Source organism: Telopea speciosissima, chromosome 5 (genome assembly GCF_018873765.1).
Source record: "Telopea speciosissima isolate NSW1024214 ecotype Mountain lineage chromosome 5, Tspe_v1, whole genome shotgun sequence".
Classification (NCBI taxonomy): Eukaryota; Viridiplantae; Streptophyta; class Magnoliopsida; order Proteales; family Proteaceae; genus Telopea; species Telopea speciosissima.
In genome coordinates, this window is record NC_057920.1 from 20,834,197 (window position 1) to 20,858,905 (window position 24,709).

Genomic DNA, 24,709 nt, shown 5'->3' on the forward strand with positions numbered 1-24,709 from the left:
GTTTCAAGTATGATCTCGAATAGAGTGATTGGGGGGCTAGGATCCATGTAACCGACCCCATTTAGTTGGGATAAGGCTTTTGTCGTCGTTGGTATTGTTGTGCTCTTTTCTTTTTTACTATTATTATTAATATTTTGTCTTTGCAAGGATCCATGTAGCCGACCTCATTTAGTTGGGATAAGGCTGAGTTGTTGTTGTAGTGTGTTAGAGTGATTAGGAGTCGTTTTGTGAGTCAATTTAGAAACTTTAGGTCTTTATATATGTAATACACCCCTCATCAATTGGAGAGGATTTGAGTAAAGAATGAGGCTTTTTTTTTTCTTTTAAGAGTTTTGGTGTTGTTGAGCAGTGCATACGAGATTGATATCCCATACTTGATTTTTTTTCTCCTCTTCTATTCTCTACTCCTCTCTTCTTCTACACATTTTCTCTTTTTTTCCTCCCAAGCAAATCGATCTTATCTCTTTTCTCTTCCCTTTCCATCTACCTGATTTCTTCCCTAACACAGTTGCTTCCTTTATCTAGATTTGATTACAGATTTGATCATTTGGTCTGCTTTCATATGAGATCCATAATCTGGATTTTTTATATTGCATTATAATATCTGTACATGCTATGCTGCATTGGGGTTCAATCCATTGATTACAATTATAATTTACTTACAAAGAGAGTGATAGAGATTATAGTTGGGGTTTGATTGGACCTTGTGTCGCTGTTTCTAAGTGAAGACCTCCTGTCCCAATGGTTTGAAAGCTTTGACACTTGTGGTAATTCACTTATATGTTGTCCAGAATCCAGAGTGCTAACAATATACCTATCTAGGGTGGGGAAGCTATGATCTATAGATTGATATTAATGTTGTGACTCAGATTTACTGTTCCCATAACTTTCCTCTTGTCCCAAGGGATCTTCTATATCAGTAAAATGAGCCATTAATTTTATTTTATCCCTTAATCATTTGTTTTATATATGATCTACCCTGTGGTTGTGCCAATGTATTGTAGGCTTTCAAACTTTTATTGGTTTTAATTCAAGGCCAACATATGCTTGATTTGTGTGTGAATCCTCTAGAAAGACCAATAACAATGCATTCAACCCTGATCACATGAAACAAGGATACTTTTTTTGTAATTTAGTTCTAGTGGATGATGACTAACTGTGAACATAGGTTCCATCGATAGGGAAAATTCCCAAGTTGGCAAGTTGGACGAATATGAAAAGAATGCCCAAGATAATGCTCAAAAGTTCCTGATTTGTTTTGTAAACAATGGTGGTTAGAACATAACTTGATGTGCTGATAGAAAATCTGTAGAAAAAACAAATTGTGGGTTGTATTAGAGTTTCAGTCTTTTATTGAAGAAATAGTACTGTCTTCTAACATGTAATTGAGTGGCTTGTAAAAGTTGAAGCTATATCATATCTTTTCATCAAATACCCATTTCTGCTTTGGTTTCAGATCTGGAGCCTGGCATAGAGCCGTTGGAATGGAATACACGGATGAAGATTGCTGTTGGTGCTGCTCGGGGCCTTGAGTATCTGCATTGCAAGGCAAATCCACCTGTTATCTACCGTGATTTGAAATCTGCAAATATATTATTGGACAATGACTTTAACTCCAAACTCTCTGATTTTGGACTTGCTAAACTGGGTCCTGTTGGTGACAACACTCATGTTTCAACAAGGGTGATGGGGACATATGGCTACTGTGCCCCAGAATATGCAATGAGTGGTAAGCTGACGCTCAAGTCTGATGTATATGGCTTTGGTGTGGTTATGCTGGAATTGATCACAGGAAGAAAGGCAGTTGACCTTTCTAAGCCACATGGAGAGCAGAATCTGGTTGCTTGGGTGAGTTACTTTTTTTTACTCCATTTTTCTTTCCTTTCTGTAATATCTGACTATGAGACTTCTCATGAATCAATTATAATTCCTAGAGTATTATTGATCCTTGAACTAGTTGTTTTTTGAGTGAAGTTATCGCAGCTTGAACTCCCAAGCATGATGATGGAGGCTTCATCCTAAACCTTATGCATGACTGTCACATGCAGTTGATCTAGAACTGTGACCATGGAATAAATCCAAATGTAAAGTGTTCCCCTTCAGATTTCACAGTGCTTATACTTCGATGGTTATAAAGTATGTAGTTTCTGGTCTGCTAAAGACCATGTATCTGATTGGTGAGGTTCACTTTCTCCCTGACAAGAAAAGATTTTGCAGTCAGTATGGCTTTCTTTGTTTAGGCCATCCAAGACCTGGTCCACAAATTGGATGCCTCACTTTGATACAGCATGGCCCTGTCGTGCTAAGGACCTTATTATATTTTATCGTGCACTTATGCATCACCTTTACAGGTGAGCATTCATTTGTATATTCTCAGAGATCCCAAAATGAGTATATTGAATTCATCCTTTCTATCTTGCACATCTCTGTTTCTTTTTGCATGAATCCATGTCTTTCAAATGCTTGATACCAATATTTTTAATATTTGTGGAAAGTCTGGATAACTATTAAGGAATTGATTTGTGTTGGAGGATAAGTTTTTCATTTTTCTGAATAAGCAGACTTGTCCTTTTGGAACTATTCTAACCTTTTAGTTTGCAACTTCATTTTGTATAACAAGCTTCAGTTAGACAAGTTTCCACTTCCTATTTTGAAACTTGACCAGGACTCAACCAGAAGTCTAGACACGACTTTCCCAAGGCTGATCAGTTTTCATACTTATCTTCATGGCTAGTAAGCTTTCAATGAGAAAGTTCCCGCTTCCTTAGAGATTTGACCAGAAGTCTAGTCCACAATTTTCCCAAGACCTTGTCAGTTATGATACTTGAACCTTCAGAGTGAGTAATAATTGTTGAGGGCAAGAAACTAAGGAAAATCTGATGAAAAATAACAAAAAGTTTGCTAGTGTTACTAAATCTTATTGACACTCCATTCAGCATCAAGTAGCTATCTATTTGCTGACTTTTATTTCAATCCCTCCATTTTAGGCTCGTCCCTACTTCAAAGACCGGAGAAAATTCGTTCAGTTAGTTGATCCCCTGCTGCAAGGCCGTTTCCCTGTCCGCTGTTTGCACCATGCAATTGCCATAACTGTGATGTGTCTTCAAGAGCAGCCGAATTTTCGCCCTCTAATGGGGGATGTTGTTGTTGCTTTGGAATACTTGGCCTCTCAACCTTACAAATCAGAAACACACAGCAATTGGAAATGCAGTCCACCAATGTCGTCACCTTCAGAACAAGATAGGAGCAAGATTTCTGAAGAGCTAGATTCTAGTATGTCTGTTTAAAGGTTGTAGAGCAGAAGAAGAATGAGACTTCTGATCAAGTGGAGGCACCAAGTAACTTTTATGGGCATTTTAGCTCCAGTTGGTTACAGCAAAGGTTTCCCAACAATTAGAAGAAACAAAGAATGTAGCCCTGTTGCTGTTTGGAGAATACTATAAGGTAAGAAGGGTTCCTGTTGTTCTACATGCTTGCACACATGCATTGTATGTGAAATATCATTGCAGGAGGGAGAAGAGATAGGAACACTGAAAGGAAAATAAAATGGAGAATACACCTTGAAAAGTTGCTTGTGAGGTTCTAATCTTGGTGGTCACTAGGGTGATGTACTTTGGTCCTGTTATTTCTTTTCAAAACCATTTTTTACTTGATCAATGAGGGGAAAAAGGGAAATCCTATTTTTCTATATATGTGACTTGCCCATTGCATACCCAACCATAAACCCTTTTTTTTTTTTTATGACACTTATAAATTTTCCTATAATGAGTTACTTGTCGTGTATGATGTTCTTCACTGTGCTGCATTGGTGTTCAATAGGGGAAAACCATGCTATAAATTTGTAGCCAGGTTCGTACATACATGAACTTCAATAAGCATGGTCTTTTCTTAGAGTTCAATTAAGTTAATTACATATGTATGCCAGAATCAGCATTGATTGGGAATTCAGTGTTGGAATTTTAGAATTTGATTGAGCTTTCAAACCGTTGACATTGGCCCTACTCTGTGCACATGCTTAAAAGGTTATAATACATCAAAGTATGATCTCGGACAGAGCCTATTGGAGGTCTTATACCAAGTATGATCTCGGACAGAGCTTATTGGATGGCAAGGATCCATGTCGCTGACCCCATTTAACTTCTACATGCTGGGCTGTGCCTCTTTCCTCTTACTATCTTTCATTCTTCTATTTATTTCTCATCTCTTTCCCCATCCCTCTTTTATCATCTTTTCTTCTCCTTTTATGATTAGAACTCTGTTTTCCCTACTTTGTTTTGTTTGGATCCATTTAGCCGACCTCATTAAGTTGGGATAAGGCTGAGTTTGTTATTGTTGTATCAATCAAAGTCTGCATGCATGTATATGTGGTTCAACATGTTTACTTCTTTGTAGGTACTACAATATGCATGGAAATCATGCATGACAGTGTTTCTCGGTTCAATATGTGCATTCACTGATGGTGTTTTTATTTCTGTTCTTTTTTGCATGTGTACTTGAACGTGCGGCTAGCCTCGTTTAATGTGCAGAAAAACATGTTCCCAGTATATCTATGTGCTATCTACATGTAAGAATTTGTATATATGTAAATTTATGGGTTTGTAACTTATGGCTTGGTTAGCTTGATGGAATAAGGAGATAATCTATACCAAGGTCCTTGGTGCATTCCTGTTTGGGCAATGATATGTATGACTGCTGTTGCAAACAAGAGAATTATTTTAAAATTTGGGTGGAGGGATATCAAATGGTTACTTGAAATTGGGATGAACTGGTAGGGTGAGAAATGTTAGCTTGTAAGCAGACTCAAACTTTCTTTTTCCTTCCCCCCCCCCCCCCCCCCACCTCTTCCTTCTTTTCAGGGTAATATTAAAATCCTCTCCAATTCCCCAATGGTGCAGTGTGTTCAGGGTGGAGAGGTAAACACCTGGCAGGTGTGACATCCAATGGTGCTGAGCTCGTGGGAAAAAAAAAAGGGTCAATGAGTTCGGACCATTGGATGTCGCGCCTGCCAGGTGTCAAACCTCTCCACCCTGAACTGCACCACACTGTACCATTGGGGAATTGGTGAGGATTTAAATCCAGTTACATACCATGTATCTAATTGCTGTGCTTTAAAAAGTCATGAATATCTCTGATTGTCTTCCTACAATGTTGGAAAAGGAAATAATGAGATGTAGTGAAGCTGTCTGCGTGCAAGATTATTGCTATTGATCCTGCATTCCTGCTAGGCGTGGAATTGTTTTGCAGTCCTGAAAAAATTCCAAAGAGCTGGGCAAAAGTTGAAAGAATTGGCCCAACTGCAAGGCCATGAAGCTTTGATTTCCTGCCTCTGAGAATGAAATTTTAGTAACCTTGTGAGGTACATAGCATAAAAGTTGAGTATGACTTCATCATCTACGTATGGAAAACCTGATCAATTAATGCCTGCCACCTTGTTTGCTTTGCCAAGTTGAGCTTGACTAAGGGTTCACAACGACTAATTGACTGGTCTTTGTTTAAGACCATTGACCTTGCAGATCGACAAGGTCTTTGCCCATTTCTTCTTTGAAGGTATTGTTCAGTTTTTGTCCCCCGTGAGTGAGGTTTGCCGCTTCTACTCATGGTGGGTATGGGGTATAAGGTGAAGTGAGATTTTATGATCCATCATCTTTGGAACAGTAATTAACGAATTTCTGCTTGAAATTTTGCCTGCTGAGTCTTTATCACCCAGAAAGCCTGAAAAGTGGCTAACAGTGAAATTATTGACTTCAAAGTCATTGGCACATGCCAAGAGCCATGGAACTAGGGCTGTAAATGGATAACCAAAAATCCGAATTCGATCCGCATCCGTATCTGTTTAGAAGCATCCGTATTTGATTAGAGATATCCGGAAAAAAATCCGAATACTTCGATAAAAATCCGAATCCGAATACTTACTTATAAAAATTTAAGTAAATAACGATCTTGAAGGTTTTTGAAGATTCAACAGGTTTTAGAATATGAGGAGAAGAGAATCATGATCTAAAACTATGGATTGAGAGTGAATTGTATCCACTAGGGGGAGGAAGGTTCGGGTTACACAAGGCAGAGAGGTGTAAACGGATGGTCGAAAATCCGAATTCGATCCGCATCCGAATCCGTTTAGAGGTATCCGTATTCGACTAGGAAATATCCGAATCCGAATACATCCGATCCGTATCCAAGCCAAATCCGATCTGTTTACAGGCCTACATGGAACCATTGCAGGCCCAGCAGGGAGCAGTAGCCCCTTTGACTTTGATAGGCTTGTCGCGATCGTTTCCAGTACTGGGTCTAGGGCCTACAGGCTCAAGGTCTTACACACCAGTTGTTGTAGGAACCCTTATTAACTATCATATGGCACACACTTATAGTTGAGATGGGTCTCTAAATTTGACATTTGTGGGAATGGATTAAAACAAGAAGCAAGTAAGAACCATTTAAGTATGAAAAATAGACCTAGTTTCTTTTTACCCATCCGATTTGATCCTCTTATTGGGACTGGAGAAGGATAATTTGGACCATGAACATCAAGGAGGTGTTTAATCATAATAGCATCACTTCACTTCACCATTTGGTGAAGGAAAATTTAATCTATGAAAACTATCCTTTGATCTGGATTTTCTTTGAAAATTTTGGGCTGCTGGTGATGAAGGGAAAGATTTCGATACATTGTAGGCCACAATATGGAGATGGACGGCTTGGCATTGTCCTAGAGGGTCTCATATTGTGAGTGGTTGAAGTAGCTGGGTGCAAAGTAAAATATCTTTTGAATGGTTCCCCCCTTGGGGCCACCCACCTGCGAGGAAACTCCCTGGTGAACATGGGGGCCCCAGTATCTACCGGTTCGTGTGTGTTGCGGAGTCATGTACGAATCTTGGTGGAATTAGCCGACCAAAGACCGGAACGGTTTATCCTTATCAAATCTAAATTTGGGGTGTAAATAGGGATGTAAATGAATAGCTGAAATCCATTTTTGTATCCGTTTAGCACTATCTGAATCCGTTCGAAAGCTAAACAGATACGGATACGGATAGGCTATAGCTATCCGGAAAGCTATATTTACATGTAAACGGATAAAATATCCGATCCGAATCTGTTCGAAAGCGGATGCGGATATAGCACTATTCAAGCCGAATCCGATCCGTTAACATACCTAGTGATAAACAAAAAATACACAGACCAGTCCCGAGAGGCCACGTGTCTTGACCCAAAGGAGAGGCTGGCCCAAGCCTAGCCACGATAGAACCCATTCGGTACTCCAAGAGGAATAGACCCATGAAGTCATCTAGAGATCAAGTCTTCCATGCAAGCTAACGAGGTTCAACCATGATGTCATCACCAAGGTCTACGTTATCCTATCACTAGAAGCTCACAGCATGGATATATACCAAAGGGAGGATTATCTCAAAGAGGTATAAGTCCAACCACACTCAGTACGTGAAAAACACGCTTAGGGAACCTCTTCCCTACTAGGATTCTACATCTAAGGAACCCTTCCAAATACAACTCTACTACGTGATGATCTACTCAGAGTAGCACACTCATCATCCATCAGGACTCTCCACACCGTCACATTCAACTATAAATACCTAGGTATTCTACCCCATTAACCATCTTGAATTCCAGTAATTCATCTATTGCTAAGAGAGATCTAAGGCATCGGAAAGTCCTAGGCTATAACCACACCAATTCTCCTTTGTCACTGACGTCCTTTTGTAGGTTGCGGCACCCGAAGGACCAATTGACGATTTTCTAAAGCAACAGATTGGTGCCATTTGTGGGAACGACACTAGCCAACGTTTCTACTAGCTCGCTTCCTCAAGTATTCAATGGCACCACGTAAGAAGGCCGCTCCCTCTACCAATGCTTCGAGGGAGAGGAACGAGACACCACCACTGTAGAGCTCTCGTCGGAGAACTGATCATCAAGGACTTCAAGAGATGGAGAACGTGCATGTCGACGTAGGAGAGATAAATCTTGATGAAGAAATACCCAGGGAAGCAATAGCTGATCCAAACACACCAGCAACAGTGGGTCAGATTAATGACTTGCAGAGACAGATTCTCCAAGACCAAAACTTTTTCAGGATTATCTGAGACAACAGGCGACCTCCTGCAGGAGGGTGGTGCCACTGCCAAGGACAGAACCAATCCTTCAACAGTAGCAAAACCCTAGGAGGTCACTTTCTGGAGTTGAAAGATTAGAAAGACCCGCGAGACGCACAGATTTGGCCCATCCGTAAGGAAATCCTTCACATCATCCCATGAGAACTGCGGATCTGCCGATCCGATCGGAACATGGGGCATCCCAGACAAATAGATCGGTGGAACCTAATTAGGATGGTTCGATCAGAAGATCGGTATTCCAGGGCCGATTAGGAGAAAATTGTCCCCCAAGGTCAAGTTGGACGCGTCGGGAAGAGAGTCCCTCACGTTCTCATCAAGGCTCATCATGTAATAACCGCTCACCATCATGTCAAAACTCACCACTGGAAGAAACATCAAGAAAGGGTCGAGAACGGGTTCGCAATGAGTGCGTGACCAGGAGTGATGGACGGTCATGTGATGAAGAGTTAGATAAAAGACTTTGAGAATTGGACGAGAAGTTGGAAGGATTGAAGAAGCAGACAAAGGGTGAAACACACTCCATACCAGGCCAACACCCATTCTCGGTAGAAATCATGAGTGCATCTCTCCCCTCCCAGTTCAGGCTACCTACCTTCGAACTTTACAGTGGTACCACAGACCCCAATGATCACATCAACTACTTCAACTGGATGATGACCCTATATGGGGGATCAGACGTTGTCTCATGCCGAGCATTCCCGGCATCCCTCAAGGGTGCATCCACTTCGTGGTTTTCAAGGCTTAAGCCTCGATCTATAAGTACTTTCGCAGAACTCTGCGAGCAGTTTGTCGCCCGCTTCCAAAGCAGCGTCAAGCAGAAGAAAACCACAGTCAACCTATTGAATGTGATACAGAATCCAGGGGAGTCCCTCAGGGAGGTCAGAGACCTGGATGACCAAACTCAGCATGCAACCCTAACCGGGGGCATCAGGGACCTAAACCTCATCAAGGACCTAGCACGGCACGAGACAAGGACAATGAAGGAAGTATTGTAGTGGTACAATGAGTTCGCTAATATGGTCAAAGTGTTACAAGCCTGGAAGAAGGAGATCGAAGCAAAGCCCCAAGAAAATAAAAGATCGACGCAGGATGATCGTGGAGCAAGTAAATGACCTAAAATTGAGCGTCGACAGGAGAAAGGTGATCGTCGATCAGAAAAAAACTGAGCATTGCCCAGAGAAGACTGATCGAGCTGGAAGCCCCGACTACACTCCCCTGAACACTATCAAGTCACAGATCCTCATGCAAATTCAAGACCGTGACTTACTCCACTGGCCTCAACCCATGCTCACGGGACCCGAGAAGCGAAATCCCAATAAATTATGTCTCTTCCACAAAGACATGGGGCATGACACAGAAGAATGCATCCAACTGAAGAGAGAAATAGAACAATTAATAAGGGTAGGGAACCTAAGCGGGTACGTGAAGGGAAGCCGAGACGGTTGTTGGGGCAGAGGAGGTAGAGACCAGGATCGAGGAAGAGAGGAGAACAGATCGCGATGGAGTTAGAGGCTGCCCAGAACAAAGAAGGGATGGTTCAGGATCTAACAACACCAGAGGAGCCCCAATACTTACTATATTAGGAGAATTTGGGCAGGAGTCCACAAGAAAGGCAAAAGCCCATGCTCGGTTCGACGGAGGTGCCAAACAAATTAGCCAAGACAAAAACGGTAATCTCCTTCTCGGATGCTGACCTAGAAGAAATAAGCTTACCACATGAAGACGCCCTAGTGGGGCAGGTGGAGATAGCTAATCGAGCTATACATAAGATGCTGGTTGACACTGGAGCATCTGTGGACATAATCTCACTAGAAGTGTACAGATAGCTCGGGTTTAGCGATGATAACTCAAGCCTGAGGCAACCTATCTACATGGATTTTTGGGCGCCTCCTCCTCCATTAAAGGAACAATCGAATTGCCAGTCACCTTCAGAGACCACCCTCGGCAAGCCACGATCATGGTTACCTTCATGGTAGTAAAATAATGGCATTGGCGAGATCAAGGGTGACCAGAAGAAAGCCATAGAGTGTTACACGTTGTTTGTCAAGAAGAATAATGACAACACTCTTGACAAACAGGGGGTGATCTGAGTTTTTTCAAAAAACCAGGGGGTGATCTGAGTTTCGTTTGAAAACCAGGGGTGATGCGTAATTTACCCTAAAGTCAAATACAATAGTGATGGCTCCATTGAAAGATATAAGGCAAGGCTAGTCACTCAGGGTTACACCCAGACCCACGACATTGATTACAAGGAGACTTTTGCTCCTGTAGTAAAAATGAGTATAGTCAGAGTACTTATGTCTGTTGCTGTCAATTATGGATGGCCTTTGTACCAAATAGACGTAAAGAATGCGTTCCAGCAAGGAGATCTTGAAGAAGAAGTGTTTATGACAATTATGCCAGGACACCCTCTTGAAAATACGAAGAGAGTCACATGTAAACTCTACAAAGCCATATATGGCCTGAAGCAATCCCCAAGGGCGTGGTATGGTAAGTTGAGTACTGCCCTACTAAATTTTGGATTAAAAAAATGTGAATCTAATTCCTCAATGTTTGTTAAGAGGATACCTGAAGGAACTGTGGTTGTATTGGTCTATGTGGATGACATTGTCATTACTGGTGATAACCATCATGAAATCACCAATCTAAAACAACACTTGAAAGAGAAGTTTGACATCAAGGATCTTGGGAAATTGAGTTATTTCCTTGGGATAGAAGTTGCTAGCTCTAACAAGGGACTATTCATCTCTCAGAGAAAGTATGTTTTGGACCTGTTGAAGGAAATAGGGAAGATGGGAGCTAAACCTATGGATTCTCCTATGGACTACAACAATAAGTTTCTTGACGACTCAACTCCATTACTTGATGTTGGTCGATTTCAGAGACTTGTGGTAGGTTAATGTACTTAACTATTACTTGACCAAATATCACATATGCCATCAGTTATGTCAGTCAGTTCATGCATGCCCCTACAAAAGGGAATATGAATCTTGTTAATCGCATATTGAGTTATCTCAAATCTTGTCCTGGAAGAGGTATATTGATGAGAAGGAATGGAGATACTGAAATTGTAGGGTACACCGACGCTGACTGGGCAAGAAACCCTATTGACAAAAGATCAACAACAGGTCTCTGTACTTTTGTGGGAGGAAATCTTGTCTCATGGAAAAGTAAGAAATAAAGTGTGGTTGCACGTTCAAGTGCTGAGGCGGAATACAAGGAAATGGCTGCTGCTACTAGCGAGTTAGTTTGGCTTTGCATGTTGTTATGAGAATTGGGATTCCAATCTTCCCAAGCTCCTATGAAACTCTTTTGTGACAATCAAGCTGCTACTCATATTGCCTCAAATCCTGTCTTTCATGAGAGGAATAAACACATAGAAGTTGACTGCCATTTTGTCAGAGAGAAGGTTCAAGATAAGACTATTGAGACATCGTACATTAGGAGCACTGATCAGCTCACAGATGTGTTTACCAAGGCTTTGCCTAAGGGAATGTTCAAGAGCATTCTGTCCAAGTTGACCTCAGAGGACATTTTCGCTCCAACTTGGAGGGGGAGTGTTGAACCAACTACGTCACAAGCTGAAGAGGATCAGATACGGATGACAGGTCATTCGATAAAGAGGGCAAGTTGTGCCTTTTCGGTTATAGAAAGGAGTCCTATTACTGAAGGGGTTCTCTCCTCTATGAAATGAGATCGATTAGCATTATGTAAACCGTGTAACTCGTAACCGTGATTTTATGTGTAATCTCGTATGTAACACTACTCTATTTAAGAATGAGATACACACCCTAAAAAAATAAGAAACAAGGGGTTTTACGATCGTAGATGTAGGCTGCCATGGCTGAACCACGTTAAACTTGTGTGTGCTTGTGAGTGTGTGATTGTGAACAAAATGCTATAATACTTTTATAAATTCAAAATAAAATACTACCCAATAAAACCATTTATGTATACAAAAAGGTACAGCTAAATTCGTCTAAAGAGAGAAATTGAAATAGAATATTTATTGGAAGAGGTATGCCATAAATGGGCCAAATGAGAATCTTAGCAAAGAGAATTATGAGAAGTATTGATTTCAGAAGATGGAATGTCTAATGTTTTTTCACTTGGAGAACGAATTGGATTATAATGATCAAAGTGAATGGGGCGTACTATGGAAGAAGTAATCTCTTACCAAGCCGTCTTATTAGGAATAACATGAGCATCTCTGAAATACTTAGCAAGATATTTGTCAAATAAATTTGCATATGTTAATCGGATCCGGGTCTTGGACCTAATCCATGGCGCCCATGAGAGGCGGCCTGACCCAACCCGCGAGCATGGGGAAAGAGCTAAAGTGAACGATTCCCTCTCCCCCTTTCCTTGTTTGAGTGAAAGACTGCAAAGCGGGGGGGGGGGGGGACTTAAGGTTTTGACTATAAATAGATGTTCTAACCCTAAATCCCATCATAACATTGGCAATCAAGATTTGTCTCTCTCCCTACTCTCCAAGTAATTGTATGTTCTTAGGATTCTATCTCTTCCCAAGGATTTGTGATGTGGATTCTTTCTTCGTGGAAAAACTTTTCGAGATATTCGAAAATCGTGAAGAAGATTGTTCGAGTTCGTGAAGCTAGTAACCAAACCCGTACGAGATCCTCTTCTGCTGTGTTTCCATCTCCGTTCAGATAACACCCTAACAGGTGATAATTTATTTACAACATATGTTGTCGATAATCATATGGTCATAGTCTATAAGCTTACAGTTTATCTTGAGAGTAAAAACAAAAAAAAAGGGAACTATACATGAAAAAGAAAGCAAGTTTCAAGGATTTGGCTCCTGTCCTGCAGTGGCGGGAGCTGGAGCGTCCAGCCCAATAAAACCACCTAAAAATAGGGGGTGGGGTGGTCATTTCACATGTGGGGCCCAGGTGGGGTCCACCTGTGAAATGACCACCCCACCCCTATTTTTGCTGTGGTTTTGTTGGGCTGGATGCTCCAGCTCCCACCACTGCAGGACAGGAGCCTTTTCGGAGTTTCAATCTCACTTTTCAAAATTGACTAACTAATATGCATGTGCTTCTACATGGGATAGTTAAATGGTACCAAAGTCAAAAGAAAGCCAGTTTCACTCTCATCCAAGGAATTTCAACTTAATTTTGGTGTCCCTTCTCCTTTTTTACAAGTTTACGAACCAGGAAGGAAACCCTACGTGGGGTTGAAGTTGAAGACTAGAAGGTGAGATTTGAAAACTGAAAATAAGCAATTCCCACTTACTCCGTAATTTCCGTTATATATGTTTTGTAAGAACGCGGACTTCGTTGTCATCAAACAAAGGTACTTTTTGTTGCAAGACGAAAAGGCTTCAACTATCTCTGAGTTTGTTTGGTTCTTGAGGTGGTCCAGTGGGTGGAGACTGGAGAGAGAGAGAATGAGAGGTTTAATAACATTCAAGCTACAAATACAAATTTATCAGCTCGTAGTCATAGTTTAAATCATTGTAAGCAAAAACGCGTTTAAAATTCTGTTTTTGCTTTTAACGTTTTAAACACGCTTTGCCATATATACTTCTCAAATGAAACGAAAAAAACATATATTTTTGTCTTCTATGTTTTAAACGCGTATTAAATGCATCGCATACTTAAGGGTTCAGTAAAAATTGCTTCATTAGGAAGTGATGTTCTCAATTCATAACCGACTCCACGCCAACGTTAGCTCCTGAGAATCCTAAGTGAGGTTAAAAAATTTCTTAAAATAGTTCACATGTATAGAGTATAAAACGATAAGAGAGCATAAGCCTCCTACTTTCATCGGACATGTATTCTAATTAAAATAGAATCATATCGACTCAATATATTGCTTATGCTGAAACAATTCCCTATGCAAAAACTACAACCCTTTTCATTTCATGTTTATCTCTTATTATTATTATTATGAATAGTAGTATTTTTTAAACTTATAATGGGTTATGAAATGTATATGCATTAGTTTTAGTAATAATCTTTCAATTTATAGGAATATACTATGTTTTTTCTATCCCGTCTTCTTGAGAACTATCTGTTTAAAACCCGTATCGCATGTTTCCGTGTTTGTTTACGGTTCTCTATTTTTTTGATCGTATACATTTTAACCCATACCGTAAGTCTCAGTTTTTTTTTAAAAAAAATTTATTTTCATTTTGGCTAACACCCCAAAGTCTTTGCATTCAGTTCTCCTCCAGCCGTGGCGGAAGCTAGAGGATTCAACCCAACAAAAACAAGGGTGTTTGGGCCATTTCAAAGGCGCCCCTGTGAAATTACTAAAAAATCCCTATTTTTGCTGGACTGGATCCTCCATCTCCCGCCACGGCTGGAGGAGAGCCAGGTGGCTTTGGGCCATTAAATTTTATTTTTGACCCTGTCAATGTGTCCAGGCATCGGTGGGCATCCTCATGTAAATGGATGAGCAATTAAGGCCGAAAAGTAAGAGCGCCCAAAGAGAATTTTATGACATGAGGATGGACACTAATTCTAAACAGCCCAAGAGTCAAAACTTGATTCCATTCTTGGGGTTAAAGAATTGTGTGGAATCCGAATAGGGGAGAAGTTGATTCCCATTCAAATCGATAGAGTCTATCAATTCTGATTAAAAATCCATTCTAAAAATAAATAATAATAATAAAAAAAAAGAGACTTAGGAGAGCTTCCACCTCGTTCACCTCGGGTATTAGTAGTCTAGACTCTAGAGCAATTGACCCTTGAAATTGGGTCTTTTGGTGGACCCAATTCAAACTCTCATTTCAATTTTGGCTAATTTTTAACGTAAAACACTACAGCTTCCATCGATTTTACTTATATGAATTGGGAAGGTCAGATCTTAATTTTCTTATTTCTGTGGGACTAAAACACAGTAGGGTTGTCGCAGGATCATGCATGAGCCCTGGGTGAATTAGTCGGCCAAAGGCCGGATACCTCCAATTTTCAACAAAAATAAAAAATAAAAAAATGCAGTAGGCTATGGGGCAGTCTGCAACTATGCCAATTGTTTGACCGGGCCCCTTTGATAGTTGTAGGTTTTTGTTCGCTTCTCTAATTTTTTTCTCTTGATAGTTGTAGTTGTAGTTGGCCTTTGGGCCCTTGATTAGGATAGACAAAAAAAAAAATTGTGCCAATTGTCTGACCAACACCCATAATTCGCAGTCTAGATCCAGAAGTCCAAAATAAATTTGGTCACGATTTGGGTCATAGAAACCGAGTAAGCTAATAGGGAACATACTTGAAGCTTTGAGCACGTTGACGAGCTTGAAAAGGATACGTTACGAGCAGCCTTGATTAGAATTTATTACACCTGTATTACTTCGAACGTATCAGGCAATGTAGGAATTAAGCCATTTTTATCTGTCACTTTTCTTTTATTTTTCATTGTTTATTTGTCTAGTTTTCCATTTTTCATTTCTCATCTCATTTATCATCCTTCTTTTTCCATCTCTTCATTCCTCTTTTTTGTCAAGACCTCAATTTTACCCACTTTATTTGTTTAAATCCATGTAGTCAACCCCATTAAGTTGGGATAAGGCTGAATTTGTTGTTGTTGCTGTTGTGTATGTGCCTCACATGGCCAATTAAGAAAGTGGCTAAGTCTATTTTATTGTTTTGTATTTTGGATTTATTTATTGATTTGGATTCTAATTATGGAAACTCATTCATAGCCAACCAAATTTACTGGGTGAACGGAAGGGTAAGAAACAGAGACAACGTGATGGGGATGGTGGGCCCAAGCATATATGAGGATTTCAAGGAAGACGTTGTGAAGGTGTTGAAGATTGCGACGTTGTGTACGGCGAGGGTACTGGCGCTTAGGCCGACCATGAGAATGGTGGTTCAGATGTTGGAGGACGATGTGTTGGAATATAAAAGATGGGCAGAAAGTATAAGACTAGCTAGAAACATAATATAACGAGCAACAAGAATGAGATTTATCTGATTAGTATGGCATCGAAATATCCCTGTAGAAAGAAGTACACCAACACATGTCCTCTTGTGATATCCGAACAGTAAATAGTAGAGTTGAGTCGCATCAAATGTTGTTCTCCTCAAGGTTTTTAGATGCCCCAATTCTGCAATCCGGGTTGAACATGCACCTATACCTCCAAGATAAAACAACTCTCAAATCACATAGGTTGCAGTTCCAAATGTGAATACATAGAAAGCCCAAATGCTATACTCACTAACTTATAGACACTAACAGACTACTTTAGAGAAGAAAACAGTATTTAAGACTGTTTTCAAAACAATTTTAAGAGAAATAGGCAAGATCTCCTTTCTTTATATAGGAGAGGAAAAGACACTACTAAGGGATATCTCCAAAAGATATGACCCAAAACATGTCTTGTCTCACAAAACTTGTTTGTTAGTCATTCTAACAAGCCTTCCATGTTAAGAAAACAACGCCCAGAATGACGATTTGCAGAAGAAAAACGAAAATAAAGAGAGCACACACAATGCACAACACAGAGATTTACGTGGTTCACCTCCAAGATGGAAGCTACATCCACGGCCGAGCAATAGAACATGTTTCACTATTTTCTCTGAAAATGTTACAAACCCTCATAACCTTATCTCAAAGAGATAAGAACATTATCTAGGGAAGCCCTAACCCCAGAAAGTACACAAATGCCCCTAGCCCAAAAAATTGCCAAAAGACTTGAGCCGGACCAAAACCTAACACATGGCTCAAAAGTACTCATTTCGAAGATCTCGACGAAACGGCCCTCCAAAAGTCTCAATCGCACTTTCTGGACCAAATCAGGCTTCACCAACAACATTCCAATAGGCACACCTATTGACTATTGAGGTGTCCGTTAGGAAAGGACTCAAATCTCTAACACACCATTTATAAAACAAAATAATATTTTGAATGTTTAATTTTAAAAACCATTTAAAATAATAACACGATGAGCCATGCAAGCTCATCAACATTGCCGTCACAAAAGAAGATGATCATTGTTGTACTACTACTTCCATTTTCAGTAAAAACAACAGTAGTAAGACAAAGAGGGTATTAGTGGATTTGGATGTGGAGGATGAGGAGAAGCTCTGTTGTCGAAGCCCCTGAAGTAAATCAAATAAGAGGATCAGAATTAATGGTGGCTTTTTGGCTGTAAACTGTAAACACACGTAGGCCACGGTTGTTTTTCCATAATAAATCAATCCGTTTGTGTCATGAAATTAAGTCTGTCTTTCTTATATAAGGCAGCTTAAATAAGGCCTCAATCCCAAAAAACAGACTAGCTAGGAAACATCGGCTTCAGGCTAATCTCCAAAACTGGAACAGATATAAATAGAAGCAAAGTCACTAGAACATGGACTGAATCACCTCACCACCCAAATTGGATGGAGGTTTTATTCGCTTTATTAGTCTTAAATAGTTCTAAACAAATTTACAATCAATGGTTTATTAGTTCAAATCATACCCATACTCATTACTTATTTATAATGGACCTGGCTCTCCTCCAGCACCGGTGGGAGTTGGAGGATCCAGCCCAACAAAAAAAGGGGGTGTTTGGTCATTTCATAGAGAGGGGCCACCTATGAAATGACCCAAACACCCCTTGTTTTACTGGGCTGGATCCTCCAACTCCCAACATGGCTGGAGCCTGGAGGAGAGCGGAATTGATTTATAATATGTAAAACAAAAAGAGAACTGAAAAATAATCGATTTAGAGTAAAGCTGTTTGTAACCAGCCCGGTTAATTGGACATTTTTGCCCACCCCATTTTACTTAACAGACTTTTAAGATAAGGCTTTTATGTAAATTCTCCCTCCTCCATCTCCCCTTATCGTCTCCGGCTCCCCCTCTCCCTTGCTGGCTCCAACTCTTGCTTTGGCTCCGATTCCCTCTCCCCTTTTCTCTCTCTCTCCTCCTCGAAGGCATAGGTTCTGGCATAACTGCCCTAGTAGCTTCCACTACTAATTCAGGCACATATTGCCCTAGTAGCTTCCGCTATTAATTCACGTGCAAATTGCCCCACCCAGTCCTCCTCGAGAGCCCTTCACCATTTTCGAACTCTTCTTCCTCCCATCTTTGGAAATTTTATATTTCATCCCTAGTATCGTCTGCAACTATGTCAATGAAAATTTTCAAGATCTTGTGGTTTTGCGGAGAAGAATGAGATTTTCCTACTTTGGGAAAGAGATTAAGAGAATGGAAAAAGAAAACTGAGATTCAAAACCTTGAAAAGATTTTTGAAACTTCAAAGACTTCCATTTTGAACTTCATGGTATATACAAATCTAGCACTCCATCCCATGCCCATGGTAGATACTCATGTTTCTTGATTAGTACGAGTGATTATTTGGACATTCATTGGTTGCTCTTTATTTTTCCTGTTTTCCTTGTAAAAGAAAATAGGTATAAAAACGAAGAAGAAGTGCAGGCGGTGATAAAACAGAGACATCAACATTCCTTTGGAGGATGTCCACTTTTGTCTTGAGAATTTCTCCGATGCATGGTGTTAATAATTTTTTTCACTGTTGGAGAATGAGAGGGAGAAGGAGAGCCGAAGTCGGTGAGGAGGGTGACCGGAGGATTGAGAGAGAAAGAGAGAGAGAGAGAGAGGAAAGAAGGAACACTTCTACGGGGCGCTGTCGTGTCCTGCCTGTGCTGCGCAGACACAGGGCCACGTGCAATGACCACCTTACCCCCGCTCGGGCAAGGCGCTCGGGCAGGTGTAAGGCGGTCAATGCTCTCCGCCTTGTGTTTGCACAGCACGGCAGGACGGGAAGCTCGCGCTATAGAAGATCTGGATCCAGAAAGAAGACGTCTTCGGGTAGGATGATCGAGATCTTCTACGGCGAGGGCTGCCCGTCCAGCCGTGCTGCGCAGACACAAGGTGGCGCACATTGACCGCCTTACCCCTGTCTGAGCGCCTTGCCCAAGTGGGGGTAAGGCAGTCATTGCGCATGGCCCTGTGTCTGCGCAGCACAGACAGGATAGAGCAGTGCACCGTAGAGGATCTGTGTTGCTTTGGGTAGGATTGTGTGACTAGAGGGGTAGTCACAGAGAAGAAGATAAGAAATTTACACCTTTAGCCTCTTTAAAGTATCTGCTACCTCAAGTTACAAAGCGTAAAATTGTATGGTTACAAAATCTCTTTATAATCTTCTCGATTACAAACAAATGCCCCCATCGATTTATTACCATGCATTTATGATTCGGGTAAACAATTTTCAATTCGATTCCTCTACTTTCGCCTGCCCCTACTATCGTGTGCGCCCCACACACAAGCAAGGTGGAATGTACTGCCTTACCCTTGCCCGAGCAAGGGTAAGGCGGTACTTTCTCCCGCACTTGTGTGTAGGGGCGCACGGTAGTACTGGGTAGGCGGAAGTAGAGGAGTCAGATACAACATTTTTTATTACCTCCGTGGGAATTGGATCCTCTACGGTCGGGCAGCCGAGTGGCCGGCGTGCTGCCTCACACAGGCAGGGGCGAAATGACTGCTTCACCCACTGCCCGAGCATCTGCCCAGGTGGGGTCCATGCCCTGCCTGTGTGAGGCCGCACGCCGGTTGCTTGGCTGCCCCGCCGTAGAAGATCCCGATTGACTTCCGTGACTCCGTCTACCAGTATCTCTCTCTAACTCTTCGTTTTCTGGAAGTATATATATATAGCTGCAGCCCGCATGCCTCCAGTGACGTTCGTCTCTCTCTCTCTCTCTCTCTTTCTCCACAAGCTCCTTGGCTGCAACACGCATTTCTCCAATCAGTAACATAGGTTTTGCCATGATTTTCGTGATGCTTATCTTCCTTCAGTTCCACATTTACTGAAGAAGGGAGAGAGAGAGAGAGAAGGATACAGACGTACGTGCAGCATGCCTTATAGGCAAGTGATGGCCACCCCCAGCTCCTTCTGCGCTAAACTCAACTAAGATAACTAAAATTATGGCCAATACGTCCCAGCACTAGGGCTGTAAACGGATCGGATTCGGCTCAGATAGTACTATATCCGCATCCACATCCAATTAACTATTGAACGGATTCGGATAGTGCTAAACAGATACGGACACGGATATGGATCGGATATTTTATCCATTTACATGTAAATATAGCTTTCAGGATAGCTATAGCTTATCCGTATCCGCATCCGTTTAGCTTTCGGACAGATTCGGATAGTGCTAAACGGATACGGAAACGGATTTCGGCTATTCATTTACACCCCTACCCAGCACCAGTTGTTGCTTGCTGATCCCAAGACGGCGTCAATCTCTGTGGTCCTCATCGGAAGTCAAGGAAGCCTCATGGTCCTCATAGTATTACAAAATTGGATTAAAATATCTCTTTTTCATCGCCACATATATGCACTTCATTGGTGCATTCTTTTGTGTTCTTAGAAATATCTCTTAAAAAATAATAATAAATTAAAAAAAAAAAACTTTTATAATCATGATTACATAATCTACTTAAAACTTAAAATACTCTTATGGGAAAGGTTTTCATACGTATACAGTTTAAAGTTTTCTACCCATTAATTAATGCCTTGAAACTCCCTCTCTCTCCCAGCTACGGTTTATACGATCGTGTATGAAAACTTTCTCCCTTACTCTTATTATATTTTAGAATTAGAGGCAAAATTTTGTTAGGATTCTCGATCAATAACAAGCAAGATTTTGAATATAATTTAGGAGAGTCGAAATCATAAATGGTAATAAATCGATTATTATTCAGTTTTGTTTTACGTATTATAAATAAGTAATATTTAATATTGGGTTTGAATGAACTAATAAACCATTGATTGTAAATTTGTTTAGAACTGTTTAAAACTAATAAAAAGAATAAAACCTCCATCCATTTTGGGTGGTGAGGTGATTATGTCCATGTTTTAGTGACTTTGCTTCTATTTGTATCTGTTCCAGTTTTGGGGATTAGCCTGAAGCCATTGTTTCCTAGTCTGTTTTTGGGGATCGAGGCCTTACTTAAGCTGCCTTTCTTTTTTGGCCGAGGCGGGTCCATGTGGGTAGCGTGAAATTTTCTTGACGCAGAAGCAAGAGAGACTTTATTTTAGAACACAAAAGGATTGATTTATTATTATTATTAATCTTTTTTTTTTGGATTTTGCATTTTGCATTTTGATCTTTTCATGAATATGTGCGGACAATGTTAGATCATGTGACAAAACACCATTTGACTTTGACCCTACCTTATTTAGGTAATTACTGGTATGACTCCCGTCGTCTTGTATCGGGGGATATTGGGATCCGTTTGAATTTGGAAAACTCCCCTCATTAGAGAGGCCAATATCTCACATCATTGGGACATGACTGACGTAGTCATACCACAAATCCTCTGTCGTTCGTTGGTTTTTAGGTTTAAACATGCGTCACAACCTGAAGAGCAAACAAGTTGGCTCAGATAAGAACGACACAGTGGTTAACCTTATACTAACACAAGATGCCTTTTTCTCGAGGGACGATACAAGCTTCTCTTTTTGTAGGCACGCAATGTTAGATAAGGTATTCCAAGAAGAATTCTAATCAGAGCCTCAAACAATTTACATAGTTTTTTTACGAATCCTACTCGTATATATGCTCTAATTCCCCACATGATGCATGAATAGGTAGCTAGGCTAATAGGGCAGAACAAGTCACCCTTGACAGAACCAATATACCTTCGCTCGTATTTACAAAGCGAGTCAAGGGAACGTGGTTCCTTTGATATATCAGGGGAGTAGATCAGTCAATCACAGAATGGTCAAACTAATGCCTTTTTTAATTATCGATTGTACCCCATAGCACACTAATGACCATCCTTGTCGGTGATTCTAAACCCGTAAAGTACAAGATCAAGGGGGTGATTTAACCGTGGATTACTCGTGACTACTTATAGGTTCCAACGACTAAACCACGGGGTTAAGTGATACCATGAGTGTGTGCATGAAGGTGATGCAGAAAGTGACTACCATCCGATCTCAGAGCACTTAGTATGATGTGCCTCACCTCCTCAGGGGTAGAGGCACAACAAGAGTACGTACCCTTGTCATTTGATTTCACTTCGAGGATGATGCATGATGTAGTTAATACAATCATGATACAAACAAAGGGTTAGCTAAACATGTTATCATACAAAAAATATTTGAGAGAGAAAATCTTTGCATTAAAACAGAAGCATCTAATATTGAAAGCTTGACCATAAACTTTCTCCAATGGAGTCTCTAGTGTAAGGTTCAATACGAGCACGCATACAATTGGCGGGTGTCGGAAGCGCCTCCTTTTGGGATTGGTCCCTATTAGCGACTCAATGTGAAACATGATGGGGGGGTGTGGGGATGCACAATTTAAAATTAAAAGGAGCTGCCACCTAGGTTCTTATGGGCCTAGAACCTTGTATAGGTATCCCAAATCCCGGTTTAAGGATAGGGCTACGATTGATTCCATATGGTCTAGCCAAAGTATGGGTAAGACGTCAAGTTACAGAAATGAAAAGATTTTACGCACCCCACTCCGCTCGGATGAGCCAATCTTTCTAGTAGATGCTAAGGTTCAAAGATTCTATAAAAAATATTCCAACTTATAAGGCAAACATTTATTCATGCGATCATGATACAAGTCCTTCATTAATTAGATGCAAACACACTAATATTTACTCTAAAACAGGTTACTTTAAAGAACTACATTATGCCAAATTTGAAATAAAATAAGAGGTGAACATACCTGAGTACGACTCTCAACGAGATCGGAAAAGGAAGATTCCTTGCTTCTTGGATGAACTTTAAGATAGAAATTTTGGCAAAATTTCAGATCTATCGGACGAGTTTATCGATGGAATTTTGACAAAACCTCGACTTATCAGGCAAACTTTGTGGATGAAATTCCGATAGAACTCCGATTTATCGGGTGCATTTGTTGACAAAATTTGGGCAGAATCCCGGGTTAGGTGGAGGGGGATTAACTATTTCTCTTTCTTTTGAAGGACTATACCTCCTAAAAAGAGTTGGGTTTAGAAGTGGATCATGCACACACTTCTAGGCCAAATTGGGTAGGTTTTCATTCTTGTGGATTCAGGACATTGAGGGGCTTATCAAGAGACTATTCGCAAGGGAAAGGGGCATTAGGACGTCGAGATAACACTAAAGTAGGAGAAGAACTCTCAAAAAAATGGCTCTGGGGCAAAGAAATTCCGATCTGGATTGGAGGAATTCATATTACAATTCAATAGGATGGGAGGTATTTATAAGGTTGAAAACTAGATACTTTAGGATATTTTTGTTAAATGGACCCAAAAAGGGTTCCACGGATCCTTAGATCCGTAAATGGATCCCAGATCCTCTTTTTGGTGATGAAAATGCCCTATTTCACTGTTTTGGGCGCCGATTCACGCTCGGACATCGGATTTTTCCGTGCAATGTACCATTGAATTCGTCTTTCTGAGCACTATACAATAGTACATGCTTTGGTCAAAAAATATTTTTAAATTCAGAATAAGTGTTAACACTATATCAGTGTCGGGGGGGACTTCCGACACTCTTTTTAAAGTTGCTTTTGCAACACTGGCTATCATCAAGTATTTTACAATTTACAGTCGTTTGTCCAAACCTTATTGGGGTTACGGTAGGGAAGATAGGTGGTTGTGGGAGTGAATCCTTCTTGAGAGAAATACTATGTCAATTCATGTCTTATTGTCATCATCGTCGGGGGTGACAAAATGCAATGTCTAAAACGACAAAAACTAACTACTTATTGAAGAGGCTCATGGAAACATATAGAGATAGCAAGAAGGATCTTCATATGGTCTTTATTGATCTGAAAAAAGCCTTTGACCGAGTCCCTAGAGTTTTAATTTGACATGTTCTAGTGAAGAGAGGAAGTGTCGAGTAAATGTATGATGATAATTAAAGATATGTATGAGAGCGTGGTAACTAGTATGAGATCTGTGGGAGCTCAAGGAAAGGAATTCCCAATTACAATTGGATTACATCAGGGATCAGCCTTAAGTCCTTATCTTTTTGCACTCATGGACTACCTAACCAAGAGCATTCAAGACAAGGTCTTGTGGTATATCCTCTTTGCCGATGATATCGTTTTGGTGGATGAGACAAAAGTAGGGATCAACTCTAAGTTAGAGCTATGGAGATCAACTTTGGAAACAAGAGGTTTCAAGATTAGTAGAACAAAGACCAAGTATATGATGTGTAATTTTAGTCACACTCTGATGGTATTGACATGGTGGGAATTGAGGAATGAGAGATACCGCAAAGTGACTATTTTAGATATCTGGGATCAACCATAAATAAAGAATGTGGCATAGAGGATGATGTTTCACAGAGAATTAAAGCGGGATGGATGAAGTAGAGAGGTGCGTCTGGTGTGCTGTGTGACCGACATATTCCTTTAAAGCTTAAAAAAAAGTTCTACAAGACTGTTGTACAACCGACTATGATGTATGGGGTAGAAAGTTGAGCAGTTAAGAAGTGTCATATTGAGAAACTATGTGTAGCAGAGATGAAGATGTTAAGATGAATGTGCAAAAACACTGGGAAGGATAAAGTAAGAAACGAACGTATTAGAGTTTACTTGGGAGTTGCCCCAATCAGTGACAAGCTCTGAGGCAGTCTTTTGAGGTGGTATGGTCAT

The 24,709-nt window shown here is 40.6% G+C and overlaps 1 protein-coding gene and 1 long non-coding RNA gene across 2 annotated transcripts in view; one reads left to right on the plus strand and one right to left on the minus strand.

Moving 5' to 3' along the window:
* The window catches only part of LOC122661288 (probable serine/threonine-protein kinase PBL21), an 11,468-nt gene extending 8,000 nt beyond the window's left edge, over nt 1-3,468 (plus strand). Inside the window, exons 4-5 of the mRNA XM_043856644.1 lie at nt 1,457-1,848; nt 2,988-3,468. Coding sequence (XP_043712579.1) covers nt 1,457-1,848; nt 2,988-3,287 — 692 coding nt within the window. The 3' untranslated portion in view covers nt 3,288-3,468. The remainder of the gene's footprint in view (nt 1-1,456; nt 1,849-2,987) is intronic.
* LOC122661291 overlaps nt 1-17,258 on the minus strand; it is a 23,187-nt gene extending 5,929 nt beyond the window's left edge. The window contains exon 1 of the long non-coding RNA XR_006332859.1: nt 17,096-17,258. This is a non-coding gene — a long non-coding RNA (uncharacterized LOC122661291). The remainder of the gene's footprint in view (nt 1-17,095) is intronic.
* Nucleotides 17,259-24,709: the final 7,451 nt, after the last annotated feature.